Here is a 16,072-nt window from a genome sequence, read left to right as displayed (position 1 = left end):
AACTTCTCTGGTTCGTTAATATGCTGGTATTTGTTAATCTCTAAGTTGGAAGGGATATAATACACAGCATTTACCTTCCCCCAGATTTACTTCTTTATTTACTGGTGTGTAAGTACCTTGCTCAAGTAAGTAGAAACTGTAAACGGAACCCCCTTGTCTTTTAAATGGAAGTCTTTTTGTAAAATGCACTTCAAGTGCCTTTACTTTCTTTTTTTTTTTTTTTTTTTTTTTTTTTTTTTTATTAAATTTATTTATTTATTTATTTAGTTATGGCTGTGTTGGGTTTTCGTTTCTGTGCGAGGGCTTTCTCTAGTTGCGGCAAGCGGGGGCCACTCTTCATCGCGGTGCGCGGGCCTCTCACTGCCGCGGCCTCTCCTGTTGCGGAGCACAGGCTCCAGACGCGCAGACTCAGCAGTTGTGGCTCACGGGCCTAGTTGCTCCGCGGCATGTGGGATCCTCCCAGACCAGGGCGCGAACCCGCGTCCCCTGCATCGGCAGGCAGACTCCCAACCACTGCGCCACCGGGGAAGCCCCGCCTTTACTTTCTTAAAGTGGCATGCTGAACTTGATAAGCTTTCTTTTTTTTTTTCAACTTTGATATTTTTTTATTGACATATAGTTGATTTACAGTGTTGTTAATTTCTGCTATACGGCAGAGTGATTGAGTTTTACAGATATATATTCTTTTTTCCATTATGGTTTATCATAGGATATTGAATATAGTTCTTTGTTCTATACAGTAAGACCTTGTTGTTTATCCATTCTGTATATAAAAGATTAACTTTCTTGGGAATTCCCTGGTGGTCCAGTGGTAGGACTTCGCACTCTCACTGCTGAGGGCCCAGGGTTCAATCCCTGGTCGGGGAACTGAGAACCTGCAAGCTGCAGCAGGGCGGCCAAAAATAAATAAAAAATAGAATAAAATCTGTTAAAAAAGATTAGCTTTCTTTTTGATGCCTTTTTGAAGTAGATTATATTTAGATTTGCATAGTTTAATGTTACATTTCTTTATCCTTGCATATATTTGATCAGTGTTATTTTTAGATGATCGATTACTAATATTTCTGGTTCAAGGGTATATTGTCCCTGGGGACAGTAATTTTTATTTTCGACTTATCTTTTTCTTATTTTATATAGGAAACAAAACCACATAAGACAAACAGAACTCGTGAATTATTATGTAGTAAACTCTGTTGTCATCACAGTATGGTCAGGAAATAGAACTTTTATCAGCTAGCCAATGTTTTGTAATAACTGTAAATGGCGTGTAACCTTTAAAAATTGTATATACAAAAAGGCTTTTAGGGCAAAATATATTAGAAAATAATACTAGTAAATAAAAAAGTATTGGCTTACTGTGCAAAAAAAACCTCTGTCAGCCATCTTGAAAGTACCTCCCAATTACAGGTTCCTTTCCTTCCCTCAAAAAATGACTTTTAACATTTGTAGTAATCATTTCCTGCATTTAAAAATGTTTCCTCAGTCACATGTGCATTCTTAGACACCAAGGTTTAGTTTTGCTCATAAAAAAATGGTGGTGTTTTTAGAAAGCATTTTGATGACGTGCCATCGCACCCCCACGTTTATGTTGTCGGAGGAGAAAAACACGTGGTAACCGCGCTCTCTGACGCTTGGAAGACTGGAGAGGCTTGAGGTAGTGACATCAGTTGTATTGCAGGGTGTCCTGGTGTCGCAAGAAGAAGTGTTTGAACTTGTTCCCGACGACGAGCGACAGTGTGCAGCATGCAGAACCACCTGTTTTCTCTCTGCTCTCACGTGCGCCTGTAATCCTGAGCGGCTCGTGTGTCTCTACCATCCAACTGATCTGTGCCCCTGCCCCATGCAGAAAAAATGTCTCAGGTATCCAGAAGTTTCTTGTAAAACTTCTGTTACCGTCGTTTAAAATTAATGTCAGTACTGTCCTTTGTAAAGCCCTTCCCTGTGTTTGGACTGGTAACCTCTTGTCTGTTTGCCTCCTTGCTTGAGGACCAGCCCATTAAAGTTGGCCCTAAACTTGGCACCTAAAGTTAGTTGTTTTATCAAGTTGATTTCACATGTTCCTTGTCTCTCCCTGAATTAAAACTCGGTGGGCGTCTTAGATTTTCTCTTTATGTATATACCAAAACCCCGTTCCCCTGGCCATTTTACTTTCCTTAAGCGGATTGTATGTAAATTTTAATTTATTTTCAAGTTGTTGGTTTTTGGAAGTTTTTATTTTCTTGTGTGGTGTTTTTTTTTTTTTTAGATATCGCTACCCATTAGAGGACCTCCCTTCTCTGCTGTATGGTGTGAAAGTCAGGGCACAGTCCTATGACACTTGGGTCAGTCGTGTTACAGAAGCATTATCTGCCAACTTCAACCACAAGAAAGGTTAAGTTTCTTCCTTTTTTAAGCATACACTGAAATGGTTGTCACTTTGAAAGAGGCGTTGTTTTGTTTTATGTGTTTTTCCTCCAGGAAGGAAAAACCCTAGGCTTCATACGAGATTAGAGACTAATGGGTTGGTTCACTACAGAATTAATTTCCTGTTTGAGAATCTTGTTTTAAGTGAAAAAGTTGATGTAAAATGGGACAAATAGCTAACTTGCAGTAGATGTATCATATATTTTGGGGAACCCCATTGTTACCAGTGGACTAACATTAAAGGCTTATTGAGAAAGAGAAATTGTCTATAAGGATTAGAAACGAGCACCTGGTCATAAGCTTTTATTGTATTGGTGAGATTTTCACAGCTGTGGTGTGTTTCTGCTAATTGGTTGGTGAATGGTTTTTAATTTTCTGTGGTCATAGTATATGGCTTTTTATTTATTTTTACAGATTTGATTGAATTACGAGTAATGCTGGAAGATGCTGAGGATAGGAAATATCCAGAAAATGATCTCTTTCGAAAACTCAGGGATGCTGTAAAAGAAGCTGAGACCTGTGCTTCTGTGGCTCAGCTGCTTCTGAGCAAAAAGCAGAAGCACAGGTAAGACTAAGAAGAGCTGAGTTCTCCGGTGGTTTTCTGTTTTGTTTTGTTTTGACCAGAATAAAGGCAAAGTCTTAACTGGCCTGTGAGGCCCTGCCCTGTCTTTTGCGGCCGTGTTCTCCCTCCCCCAGTAATGCCCTAACCTTGTTTCCTACTGGCCTCCCTTCTTTCTTGCTCCACCCTGAACCCTCTCCCTCTGTTCTTCGTATACACAGGTGTCTTCCTGCTTAGGGCTTTCGCGCTTGCTCTTGGCTCTGCTTGGAGTTCTCTTCCCCTGATACCCAGGTGGCTTATTCCCTCACCTCTTTCAAGTCTTTTTCAGACGTTGCATTCTTGGAGAGGCCTTCTCTGATAACCTCTGTAAAATTGCAGCCTTTTTATTCTTCTTTCCTGCTTTGTTTTTCTCCTGTCCCTGTCACCTCCTGATAGATGAATTTACTTATATATTATCTCCTTCTTCCTTTCCCAACCCCACTAGAAGGTATGCTAGGATAGAATGTTGGGGATTTTCATCCTTTTTCTTATTGCTGTGCTTTGAAGCATGCCTGGCACAGCGTAGGTGTGTACTAAGCATTTGTAAATAAACGATACTACAGGCTGAAGGCAGGTGGCAGCAACGAGTAACCTGGGTGCTGGGGAGGCTGCTGTTACGGAGCTGGAAGTATGTGCCCTTAATTTCATGTAATTCACGTGTGTTTTAATTCCCTGTGGTATTGTTTCTTAGTAATTCCAGCACGTCTCTTGTATCTGAATGCCTTTTTCTATAGCAGTTCACATTGGGTCTCTAATTGCTTTATACGTTTTTTTATATTCTATTTTATCAGAGAACTTTTCTTAGCAACATTGATCAGTGACTCTTCACCTGTCATTGGGTCACTGACCCCCTTGGAGGATCTGGCGAAAGCTTAGAGACCCTTTTCTTAGAAAAATGCACATACTGACATAGTTTTGAATCAGTTTCTGAGGGTTTATAGTCTCCTAAGCCAGGTTTTAAAGGTCTTTGTTCTACGTCTTAAGTTTCTTGAGGTAGAAGATTTAGTTTTATCAGTGAACTTAACATTTTACTGTGAGGAATTTATTAAATGTTTGAAATGTTTAATACTTGTGAGATTGGAGGAACTGTAACTTTGAGTCATTACCCGAAGAGCTAAACACTTAATTTGGAAGTGATCACCATTGCAGTGAAATCCCTCAAACACTAGTATTCTGGGATTTCTTGGGTTAGAATTCTAAAGAGACTAGAAGCCCCTTTGATATGGGAATGACTGTGAATTTTTCTTACTTACGTCTCAATATTATTTCACATCAGGCAGAGCCCAGATAGTGGGAGGACTCGGACCAAACTGACAGTGGAAGAGTTGAAGGCCTTTGTCCAACAGCTTTTTAGTCTTCCATGTGTCATCAGCCAAGCTCGACAAGTAAAGGTGGAGTATCACATTCTTTTTTGGGTAATATCCTTTGTAGTATGGGCTCCTGTTTTGGGTAAAGAGAATAGTGTGTCTAGATTCGTTTTTTTGTTCTTTTGTTTCTTTTCTCAAATAAGTGCTGCTATTTAAGGTTTTTTAGTAGGCAATAAGAATCTCTTGGCTTCATTCTTAGTCCTTGATTCCCCCTTTAAAATTCTGGAACTAAGGCTAGTTTAGAATATTTTTTTCTATATTAATTTTAAGCCAGAACCTCCATTTAACATAGATGTAATTGAAATGTAAAAAATTAGTTAAAGGAATCTGAATGTATCAGTGATTACTAGTTCATGAACTTTTAAAAATGCAGAACTCTGAAATTACCAGGGCCCTCATGGTTTAATGAATATGTAAAATCTCAAAAGTATCAAATACCTGAATCTGCATAGTTAGTAATCTTTTGATAGTTTGTGGTGTGTTTTTGTGATTTGGCGATGGCTGTGTATCTAAAATGGTTTTTACAAAGATTATCAACCGTGAAGTCCAGTATCAGTTGTGTTGTTTTAACCCCATGTCATAAGAGTGTTTTGCTAGTTGACCATGCTTTCCTTCCTGAGAGACTTTCTTTTCTAGACATCTGACACCATACTCTCTGGTTTTCTTAGGTTCACAATTCACAGTTCCTTCTCTTTAGGGAAGCTGTTTGATTTCTCTTTGGCTTGGCTTCTAAGTTTGGAGTATATTGGGAGTCTTGGCCCTTTCTTTAATATCTTCTCTGATGACGTTAAATATCACCTATGTCCAGCTGATTCCCAGCTCTGACTGCCTTTCTTCTTTTCTGCAGACTCGTACATCCAGTTGCATACTCTGCATTTGCCTTTGGCAGACTAAAAGACATCTTAAAAGCCTTCTAATGAATCAAAATTCTTGATTCCTTTGTTTCCCTTATGCACCACATTCCGTCTCTAAACAGGTGTTCCTATTGTATTATTTCCAAAACGTCTCCCAGAGTGAACTGCGAGTCATCACCTCCACTGCTTCAGTTAGGCTCTGAACCGCTGGAATCTGCCGCTTAGGTTACTGCAACAACTTCTTAACTGGTTTCTGTTCTTCTGCTCTTGTCCCCGACAGTTTATTTTTTATTCAGTAGCAAGAGTAATTATGTAATAAAATAGGAATAAAATCATACCACTTCCATGTGGTTAAAATCCTCCCAGTGGTTCCCCAAAGCCATTTAAATGAAATCCAAACTCATTGTAATTAATCTACAAGGCACTATGTAATCTGACCTCTGCTTATTCCTTAACTACTTTCTCCTGCTTCCACTTTGCTCCCCATCAGCCACTTAGGAGCAAGACACAAGCTCGTTCCTCTTTAAAAGCTTTTGCAGTGATCATTTGCCCTGCCTGAACTGCTCTCTTCCGGGTCTCCATGCGGTTCCCTCCTCTACCTCCTCATTTTAGTTTTGGTTCATCTGTCTTTTGTGACCGTCATTGCAAAGTAATATGCCCCTCCGCCCCAATCCCCTCTAATCACTGTTATATTACATTGTATTGTATTGCCCTATTTGATTTTCATAGCACTTAAAACTAACCGAAACATTTTATTCATGTCTTCACTGTCTGGCCACTTATATTAAAATATGTGTTCCTTGAAGACAAGGACTTTGTATTTTTGTTTAATGGTGTATGCCTAGAATAGTGCCTGTAACTAAGTCAGCAGTCATTAAATATTTTTTGAGTGAATTAATCATATTTAAAAGTAGGAGTATGTAATTACAGAGAAACATATTTTTGCCTTTATCATATCTGTTTGGTGCTATGATGCTGAGATTATTAGATAGTCTAGAATTTGGTAGTTTGCCTGAACTGTATGTATTCCATACTCATTTTGTATCTTTTAAGTTTGTTTTTTATTTTTTTTCTTTTGATCTTTTCAGAATCTACTGGATGACGTGGAAGAGTTTCATGAACGTGCTCAGGAGGCCATGATGGATGAAACCCCAGATTCTTCCAAACTGCAGATGTTGATAGATATGGGCTCTGGTCTCTACGTGGAGCTACCTGAATTAGCCCGACTAAAGCAAGAGCTACAGCAGGCTCGATGGTTGGATGAAGTACGACTGACCCTGTCAGATCCACAACAGGTCACTTTGGATGTCATGAAGAAATTGATAGACTCTGGGGTGGGGTTGGCACCCCACCATGCCGTGGAGAAAGCAATGGCTGAGCTTCAGGAGCTCCTTACGGTCTCTGAGCGATGGGAAGAAAAGGCTAAGGTCTGCCTACAGGCAAGGTGAACACATATGTTGGTGACTGTCACGTCTTTAATAACTAGGTTAGAGAGTGGAAAGGGAGGAGGAACATGAGGGTCTTAATTAAATGTTTTGTGCCTTCCCTGGCTGGTCACTAAGTTACCAGATTGGGCTGCATACAGACAGTTTCAAGTATTGTGTGCACACTGTGCAGAGTACTTGTTTTAATAAGAGCCCTTCCATTACTGATACTCTGGTTAGGAGCTAAGAAATACAAAGCTGTGTTGCAGTATGTTGTTAACTGAGAGGTCCAGAAAAATGCTAGAAGGATTCAGAGGAGGAGAGATCATTGTTAGCCTGGGTGGTCAGAAGAGACGCTTGAGAGAAAGGTAAGAACTTACATAGAGCCTTGAAGAATGAGTGGGATTGAAGTGGAAGGGGATGTAAGAGAAATACCCTAAGCTAAGCTTAAGGAATGTGTAGGATGTGCTCAGGTGACAAAAGTGAAGTGGTCTTTACATGAGTGGGGGATTCATGCAGGGAAGTAGAGGGAGGTGAGAATCAGGCAGGAGAGTGTGAGGTGTTAGCATTGGCACCCACTGGACTTGTGAGATTGAAGTAAAGCGTCCATCAGTTTGACTGTAATGCTCTTTATGAAAGTATTTCTTCAGCACCTAAGATTAGTATGTATGTAATTTCCTTTGTGAGGATGAGGAAACTGGGACGCTTACAGAGATCACATAGTTGTCAAATAACAGCACAAATTTAAAGCCTTTTCCACGTCATTCCAAAGTCTCCATGTACTTAATTACTTTGCCAGGCACTTATTTTGGATGCCTTTGATAGGCTTTCCCTTAGATGATTTAATCAACACAGTTCTGTTCAGCCAAGAAAAGGCTCCATGTGTGCTGGATATTTTGCTCTCCAGATGCCACTGAGAATACATAATAAAGTTTGTAGCTTTTCCTATCTGAAACATTCAAATTATGTCTTCAGATTCATGATAGTTCTAGGAGGTGGGAGCATATTAAACGGGAAAAGTTAAATAACTTTGGAATGCAGACTATGATTTGCTGTACCTGATACAACTGACAGCAGTCTACTGAGTGAAATTTTATTGGTAGTAATACTTGAAAATTTTCTTTTTCCCATTTTCCTACATTTAACCAGTTTTAGTGATTTTTGCCTCCAGAATGCCTTTTGAATCTCTCTTCTTCACCTCCACTGTCACTGACCTAGTTACAGAACTGTTACGTTTTCCCTTGATCTTTGCAATTCAGTGAGTATTTATGGAGTACCTACTACACTCCAGGTGCTGTTTCTAAGTGCTGTGGAGGCCATAGGGAAAAGACACACAAGGTCCCTGCTCTGAAATAGAGCCGACGTAGTGGGGAGAGACAGGTGAATAAGTGAATGAGTGAGCAAATTTCAGATAGTGTCGTGAAGAGAATGAAGTTGGTAAAGAGAGGACTGATGGGGTTGGTGGGGATAGTGGGAAGGTGAATCCTCCCTTTTCTAGCTCCTGTTGAGTTGTCTTTCTGAAACGCATACTTTGTATTCTTCATCTCTTAGCATTGGTTCACTGCTCACCATTCCTTTCTGGATATCTTCCTCCTTTGTCTCTGACCATCTCTCTCTGCCTCGTTCAGAATGGCTTTCCTCAAGATTCTGGCCGAGACCACTTCTCACTCTTTACACCTCCTTGGAAATTTCATCTAATTTCTTGTCTCCATTTAGCATCTTTATACTGATTAACTCCAAATTCTCATCTGTAACATAGATTTTTTTTTATAGATATCATCTGCCTGTTAGATAATTCCACAGGATGTCCCATCAGTACCTCAAATTCCCCATATTCAGAATTACCCTTGTTAACTCCTTCCCGTGTTCTTTCCCTTTGTTCCTGTTTTCTTTGACTTATACCCTCTTTCACTCATTGGAACAAGCCAGAACTTTGGAAATTAACTTTGACCCCACCCTTCTATTTCTTTGCCGTCAGACTCAGTTAACTACCAAGTCATGCTGATTACACTTGCTCAGTGTTTTCACTTTCACTCTTTTTCCCTGGACTGTTGTTGCAGGTGGCTTGGGTCACAGCACCAGGTTCCGTCTGTGACCTCACCCCTCTGTAAGCCATCGTCCGCACTGAAACTAGTATTTTCCTAAAATACAGGTGTGACTGTTGGACTCCCTTGCTTAAAGCCCTTCACTGTTTCCCATTCCCCTTGGGGTGAAGTTCACATTTCCTTAACCTGACTTATAAGGCCATCTGCAATCTAGCCCTTTGCTTAAATATCTACCCTCACCCCTTGCCATCCTCCCTCTTGCATTCTGTGTTCTAAACATAGTGCTTCCTACCCCCAGTTCTGTCTTGTCTCTGAACCTTTGCACGTGTTTATTTTATTCCCCTGTGGAACACTCTTGCCCTCTGCCCACCCCCTGTGGTGCACCTCCACCACCCGTACCCAGTGTCTGGTCCCAGCTTTCCTGACTAGTTCCTATTCAGAAAGGGTAAGCAAGCTTAGAGGTCACTTCTGGGAATTCTTCCGTCACTGCCAAGTCAATTAAGTCCCCCTACTGTATATTCTGATAGCATCTTTACTTTCCTTTAGCATTGCACTTACAGTGTATCGTAACTTTTTATTAATAATCACCTCCCCCCAGATGAAAAAGTTTCTGAGGCAAGGACCCTGTCACTCTTGTGCATTCATCATCTCTAGGACCTAGCACAATGCCCAGCACATAGCAGGATTCATGGATGGTCAAACTGTTTCCACGCTCAATAGCTTCCTGTTGCTCACATAGCAAAATTCGTGACTCTCAAGAGTTTTCAATCCGCGTCTTTCTTTCCTGCCAAGTTCCCCTGCTTCTTGCTTTTACTCCTGCCCCACCTCCCATTCTCACCATCGCCCATCTTAAACTTATTTTTAACTTATTTTTAAATTTTTTTCCATGTCTTTGTTGATTATATTCCTGTTGTTTTTCCTTTACCCTTCACTTGACCAAATTATACTTCTTCTTTAAGGCCTAATTCAAAACCCTTCTCAACTCTCCCAGACAGAATTAATTACTGCTTCCGGTGGTAGTGAACCTATAGTAATTTGTTCTTAGTTCCCAGTACAAGTATCATTCTTACCTTGTATTTTGATGAGTTGAGGATAAGGTCTATGTCTTATTCATCTTTGTGTAACAAGGTGTTAATGAAAGTAGTTGAATTAAATGTACTTGGTCAATGTTAATGGATTTCTAGACTACTGCTTTCTACATAGCTGTTTAATATGCATCTGACAATTTCAGATATTGTGGAGAACTAAAGTAGAAGTAATTTAGTGAAAAAAAGAGCATGGGATCTGAGATTCATTCTGAGTCAGTGTTTCATGTGTGCCATTTACTACTTTAAATGACTTTGGGGAAAATAATTGATCTACTTTGACTTAAACTTTTCTTGTCTGTAAAATAGAAATAGAGGTAATACCTGTTTTGCCTCCCTTATAGGATTATGGTAAGAATTAAGTGAAGTCATGTGTATGAAAGTTCATTACACATTCTAAAATGTTATTTAAGTGTTGGTAGTAGTAGTTTGACTTTTCCTCATGCATCCACCCTATTTCTGTGTTTTTTAAGACCACGGCACAGTGTGGCAAGTTTAGAAAGCATCGTGAATGAAGCTAAGAACATTCCAGCCTTTCTACCCAATGTGTTGTCCCTGAAAGAAGCCTTACAAAAGGCTCGAGAATGGACAACTAAAGTGGAAGCTATTCAGGTAAAGAGCCTTTTGAATTGTCCTACCATTCAGGTAATGCTGTCTCATAGATGAATCCTTTAAGCCTTTAATTCTTTAGAATAGAGTAACTGTACTAAAATAATTATGTACTTAAAATTCACTTGTTTTTCCATCTGATTTTTATTTCAAAATATATATTACCTGTTTAAACTTTACTTGTTTCTGTTGACTCCCTGCTATGAAAGATGACAGAATTAGCCATTTAGTTAATGCTTAGCAGTAGGAGTTTATTTCCTGCTGTGTTCTTTGACTTTTTTGCCATGTACACCAATTACTTTTTTTTTAAATTGAAGTATAGTTAATTTACAGTGTTGTGCTAGTTTCAAGTGTACAGCAAAGTGATTCACTTACACATACATTTGTATTCTTTCTCAGATTCTTTTCCATTATAGGTTAGTACAAGATATTGAGTATAGTTCCCGGTGCTATACAGTAGGTCCTTGTTGTTTACTTATTTTATATATAGTAGTGTGTATATGTTAATCCCAAACTCCTAATTTATTCCCCCCACCCCACCCTGCTGTCCCCCAACTACTTTTAAAATAAGTGGCGGAAAAAGAAAATGAAATCAACATTTACTGAACCCCACAATACTCTTGGTACTATTCTGGTTGTTTGGGAGCAGAAATGTAAGGGAAGGGTGTAAAGACAGAACCCTGGACCTCAAAATTGCATATTCTAGTTGGCAAGACATATATCATACATCTGTAGTTCAAAACAATGAGTTAAGTGTTAGATAGAGATGAAAGTGTGCTTGAATACGTAATTTTTCTTCTGAATTACAAAACCGTTAAGCAGCATTTACCGTATTGAGTATGTAAATACTGTTTATTGTAGAACTACACTGAAAGAAAAAGGAAGCCAATTCTCCCCCTAAACTGCTGCCCTTAGAAAGAGTATTCTAAGTGTCAAGTTCTAATGACTTCTCTTTTACTTTCTTTTCAGTTGACTTTTTCTGAGACCTGCTTAACTGCTACTCTTTCTGTTCTGTTTTTTAAAATTACCTCTTTTCATCAGGACAGCTCCTCTGTTTGTTTCATCTTCGGCCTATTTCAGGCAGTTGGTTGTTCTCAGATGACTGGTAATCCTTAGTTGGCTGCTTGTGATTGAAGGACCAAGCCTGCAAGTAGAGGTAGCTGTCGTGGTTTTCCTGTGTGATTATAGAGGACTGTTCCTCACCAAGCTCTTCCGTTCAGTGGGAGGACTGGCTTGTCAGCTCTAAGAGAGTGGACAGCTTCTGCTGCCCTTTAGGGTACATCACTTGGGAGAGGCTGTCTATGTCTGGGCTTAGCCAGAAGGTATTCTATAGTCAGATGGCTGTAGTTGGGCACAAAAGGGGGTAGTAGTAAATATGATATTTCTTGAGCCTATCTGTATCTGAGCTTTCTTTTCTCTTTCAATTATTCTCTTCTCTGTCTATTCTTATCCTAGTACCATAGTGATTTAATGATACCATTATAATATCTCTTATGGCTAGAACCTTCTCGTTATTCTTTTTAAAAATTGGACTTAAGTTTCTGGTCTTTCTGTTTCATTGTAACTTCTAAAATGGATATATAGGCAAATATGTCAGTTAATACGTGGGAAGTAACTATTGGAATGTCAGTTTAGCACGAAACACTATGCCTTTCCTTCATAGCTTCTGAATAGTGATGAATGTTACAGGGATATACACAGTTTCTTACAGGAAAGGTTATGTGTTCTGTCTGCTGGGGGATTGATGCACTCTGAGGTGTCACGCTGAATTATTGTCTACAGGCTGCCAACCTACTACTTCTGATATTCTTGCCAAGTCCCTGGAATGGATTACTCGTTGACCCTCACTTCCTGTAATGATTCAATTATTTAGTAAATTTAAAGCAGTATAAATTCGAAAAACAATAATTACTTCATTACGTGGAAATATTGAAACATTGTGACTTAGAAGGAAAATATCCATTCTTGTTTGTGTTTGTAGGACATAAAATGGAGGTGGTTATCAGAACTAAAATACTGCTCTGTAGTAGTTGGAAAAATTGTGAAAGACTTTGAAACAGGCAGAAGAGATTACTGATGTCCTTTCTGTAGAACGGTGGATGTTGTTTGGCGAACCATCCAGGATTATTTGATTCTAGGAGTGTATGCCTTAGACTTTCTTTGACCAAGCTATTTTACAACTCTCTCAGTTGTTTAAAAATGATAGTAATGTGAATGAATTAGTCTGTAGAAAAGCAATTAAATTTGTAAGGAACAAATGATTTTCCACACTGTAGAAAAGATGATTCCATTGACCGGTATGATATTAAATACCTGTTTCCATCTACTAGCAAATTCCTTTCCTCATTCCTAATTGCATTTATATATGTTTGTTTTTAGATTGTCCTTTGAACTAGTTTTTACATCTTACTGGGTCCCTTGTTAATTAATAAAACAAAAATCTTTGACAATGTGAATTTACGCAAACTTTTTTTAAAGGACGTTGGAAGGCTCTGTTAATTCAAGAGATACTGATACAGTTAGGTTCAAAGAATAATATTTAATGAAAAAATTAACGCTAAAGTCTTTGTGAGGTCTACCAACAATATATTGCCAGACTTCCTAAGAGATTGCAAATTGTGTAAGGATGCCCTTTGTTCTCCAGAGTGGCAGCAATTATGCTTACTTGGAGCAGCTGGAAAGCTTATCTGCTAAAGGCCGCCCTCTCCCTGTGCGTCTTGATGCGTTGCCCCAGGTGGAGTCACAAGTGGCGGCAGCACGGGCCTGGAGAGAACGGACTGGGAGGACCTTTCTTAAGAAGAATTCCAGCCACACGTTGCTCCAGGTGAGGGGCGGTTTACTTTATGTGCGTGCACTTCAGCACCCTCATCAGAAGTTGCTGATTTAATACCTGACGTGAGGGTTGTTTTCAGTTTATCTGGTCATGGTTACACAGGTGATTCCTTTTTGGCTAATATCAGATGTTGACCAGTAATCTGGAGCCTTGGGCAGACTTGTTTCCACTTCATCTAATACTATGTCTAGAAAAAGAAGTCAGCCTGATCTTAATCTCTGCTGTTATAATGGACTCTGTCACTGAAAGATCTTATTTCTCAGAGGCACAAATTAAAAAAAAAATCTTTTTTAATTGAAGTATAGTTGATTTACAATGTTGTGTTAGTTTCTGGTGTATAGCAAAGTGATTCAGTTATACATATATATTCTAAATTTATTGATTGATTGATGGCTGCATTGGGTCTTCGTTGCTGCGTGCGGGGTTTTCTCTAGTTGCGGCGAGCGGGGACTACTCTTCACTGTGGTGTGCTGGCTTCTCATTGCGGTGGCTTCTCTTGTTGCGGAGCACAGGCTCTAGGCACGCAGACTTCAGTAGTTGTGGCTCACGGGCTCAGTAGTTGTGGCTCGTGGGCTCTAGAGTGCAGGCTCAGTAGTTGTGGCGCACGGGCTTAGTTGCTCTGCGGCATGTGGGATCTTCCCAGACCAGGAATGAAACCTGTGTCCCCTGCATTGGCAGGCAGATTCTTAACCACTGCGCCACCAGGGAAGTCCCACAAGTATATATTCTTTTTCAGATTCTTTTCCATTATAGGTTATTACAAGATGCTGAATATATAGTTCCCTGTGCTTTACAGTAGGACCTTGTTGTTTATCTATTTTATATATAGGTAGTAGTATCTGTTAATCCCGAGCTCCTAATTTATCCCTCCCCCCAACTTTTCCCTTTGGTAACCATAGGTTTGTTTTCTATGTTTGTGAGTCTGTGTCTGTCTTGTAAATAAGTTCATTTGTATCATTTTTTTAGATTCCACATAGACGTGATATCATAATATTTGTTTTTCTCTGTCTTTCTTCACTTAGTATGATAATCTCTAGGTCCATCCGTGTTGCAGCAAATGGCATTATTTCATTCTTTTTTATGGCTGAGTAATATTCCACTGTATATATGTACCACATCTTCTTCACCCATTCCTGTTGATGGACACTTAGGTTGCTTCCATGTCTTGGCTATTGTGAATAGCGAGAAAAACAAATTTCAATACTCATTACCCTTTTCATGTTGAACAGTTGAACACAGTAGTTAAGAGCATTACTTACTTACTTTGGAGTAAGATATTTTCATGTTTGAGGACTGGCTTCCTAGTGCTTAACCCTGTGTCTGTGGGCAAGCTGTTGCCTTTCTGAACTGGTTTCCCTCGTTTGTACAGTGCCGATAATACCACCTACTTCAGAGGCTTGTTGGGAGTTTTGAATTAGATAATGCATATGAAGTTCATAAGAATGTGTCTAGGACATGTGAGTGGTCAGTAAATGGTTCATTTTATTATTTTCAGTTTTGAGATTTTTTTTTTTAAACCAGAGCTCCATATTTGGTTTTATTTTTGTAGGTGCTTAGTCCCCGAACTGACATCGGTATTTATGGGAGTGGAAAAAATAGAAGGAAAAAAGTAAAAGAACTAATAGAAAAAGAAAAAGAAAAGGATCTGGACCTTGAACCTCTGAGTGATCTGGAGGAGGGATTGGAGGAAACCAGAGATACAGCCACAGTGGTAAGAAATTATGTCGTGCATCTTGAATTTGCTTGGTGAATACAGAATTCTGTGAAGATATTAGCAGAATCACTGTTTTTCATGTTCTTAACTATTTTTATTTTTGTGTACTTTATCTTTGGCTTTATGGTTATACATATTTCACATCTTTTTTAATATTTGGAATCAAAGTGTATAAAAAGTTTACTGTTCTCTCTCCCTAACATTGTCTTTTCCATCTCTCTTCTTTATTGTTATTTTAATAGTCATCTAATATTCCATCGGATTATCCATAATTTGCTGAACACTTTTCTGATATTGACCATTTTTGTTGTTGCTAGGTGTTCGCTGTTACGGATAATAGCAAAGTGAACTTCTTTGTATAGCCTTTTCCTTTTTTCAAATCATTTTCCTACACTTGACTCTTAGGAATGGGATTACTGGGCTAAAATTTCAGAGCATTTGGTACTTAGTGCTATTGTGCTTTTCAAAGGACTTATACCAGCTGACTGACAGCAGCTGCTATTTGCAGTGTCTACCTCTTTTAGTAGCATTCAGTAGTATAGTGAGTGTGCAATAAGATGTTTGTAGCTAATTAAAATTATGGGTTTTATTGGAGAGTAGGAGGAATATGTTACAATTACAAGGAGACTGAGGAAGTAGAAAATAAAATGAGTTTGGGCAATATGTAGTAGTAGTGAATCGCATATACTAAGTGACTTCATATGGCTCTTTCTGCCTACAAATGATCCTGTTTTGAGGCCTATGGAAATAATTTCTTGTTAGAGAGCCTGCCTAATAAGTTAGTCTTGCCAGAAAAATAGCACTGGAAATTATTTCAGAATTGCTTCAAAGCTACCAGAGTTTAAAAAGAAAATGCCTTGACAATATTCATAATAATTAAATTTTGTTTTTATATACTTTTTTGAAATGAGTTACATAAAACCTTGTTATAATTAGTCATCAGGCTTTGTTATTCTTCTTCTACATAAGTTGGAAAGTCCCAGAAAGAAATAAAAATTGATTTGTATCTAACTTTCCCCCAGAGAATGAATTACAAGGGGATGAGGAGTCAGTATTGATTGAATGTTTATCTTGTGCCAGGCACCAAGTTAGGCACTTCCATATGTTATTTAATCCTTAAAACAGCAAAAAGAGGTTAGT

At 38.9% G+C, this 16,072-nt stretch overlaps 1 protein-coding gene and 1 non-coding gene across 3 annotated transcripts in view; both read left to right on the top strand.

Annotated features, from left to right (window-relative positions):
* Positions 1 to 16,072, top strand: part of KDM5A (lysine demethylase 5A) — an 88,046-nt gene that overhangs the window by 42,329 nt on the left and 29,645 nt on the right. For both annotated transcript variants that reach the window (XM_007170244.3, XM_028163526.2), the window contains exons 15-22: positions 1,679 to 1,860; positions 2,246 to 2,370; positions 2,818 to 2,968; positions 4,278 to 4,392; positions 6,311 to 6,666; positions 10,250 to 10,388; positions 13,030 to 13,209; positions 14,768 to 14,929. In XM_007170244.3, coding sequence (XP_007170306.2) covers positions 1,679 to 1,860; positions 2,246 to 2,370; positions 2,818 to 2,968; positions 4,278 to 4,392; positions 6,311 to 6,666; positions 10,250 to 10,388; positions 13,030 to 13,209; positions 14,768 to 14,929 — 1,410 coding nt within the window. The remainder of the gene's footprint in view (positions 1 to 1,678; positions 1,861 to 2,245; positions 2,371 to 2,817; positions 2,969 to 4,277; positions 4,393 to 6,310; positions 6,667 to 10,249; positions 10,389 to 13,029; positions 13,210 to 14,767; positions 14,930 to 16,072) is intronic.
* On the top strand, positions 795 to 867 carry TRNAE-CUC (transfer RNA glutamic acid (anticodon CUC)). Its single transcript has one exon. It is a non-coding gene; the product is annotated as a tRNA-Glu (tRNA).

This window comes from Balaenoptera acutorostrata, chromosome 11 (genome assembly GCF_949987535.1).
Source record: "Balaenoptera acutorostrata chromosome 11, mBalAcu1.1, whole genome shotgun sequence".
In the NCBI taxonomy this organism is placed as follows: domain Eukaryota; kingdom Metazoa; phylum Chordata; class Mammalia; order Artiodactyla; family Balaenopteridae; genus Balaenoptera; species Balaenoptera acutorostrata.
This window is presented reverse-complemented; position numbering and strand designations above follow the sequence as displayed.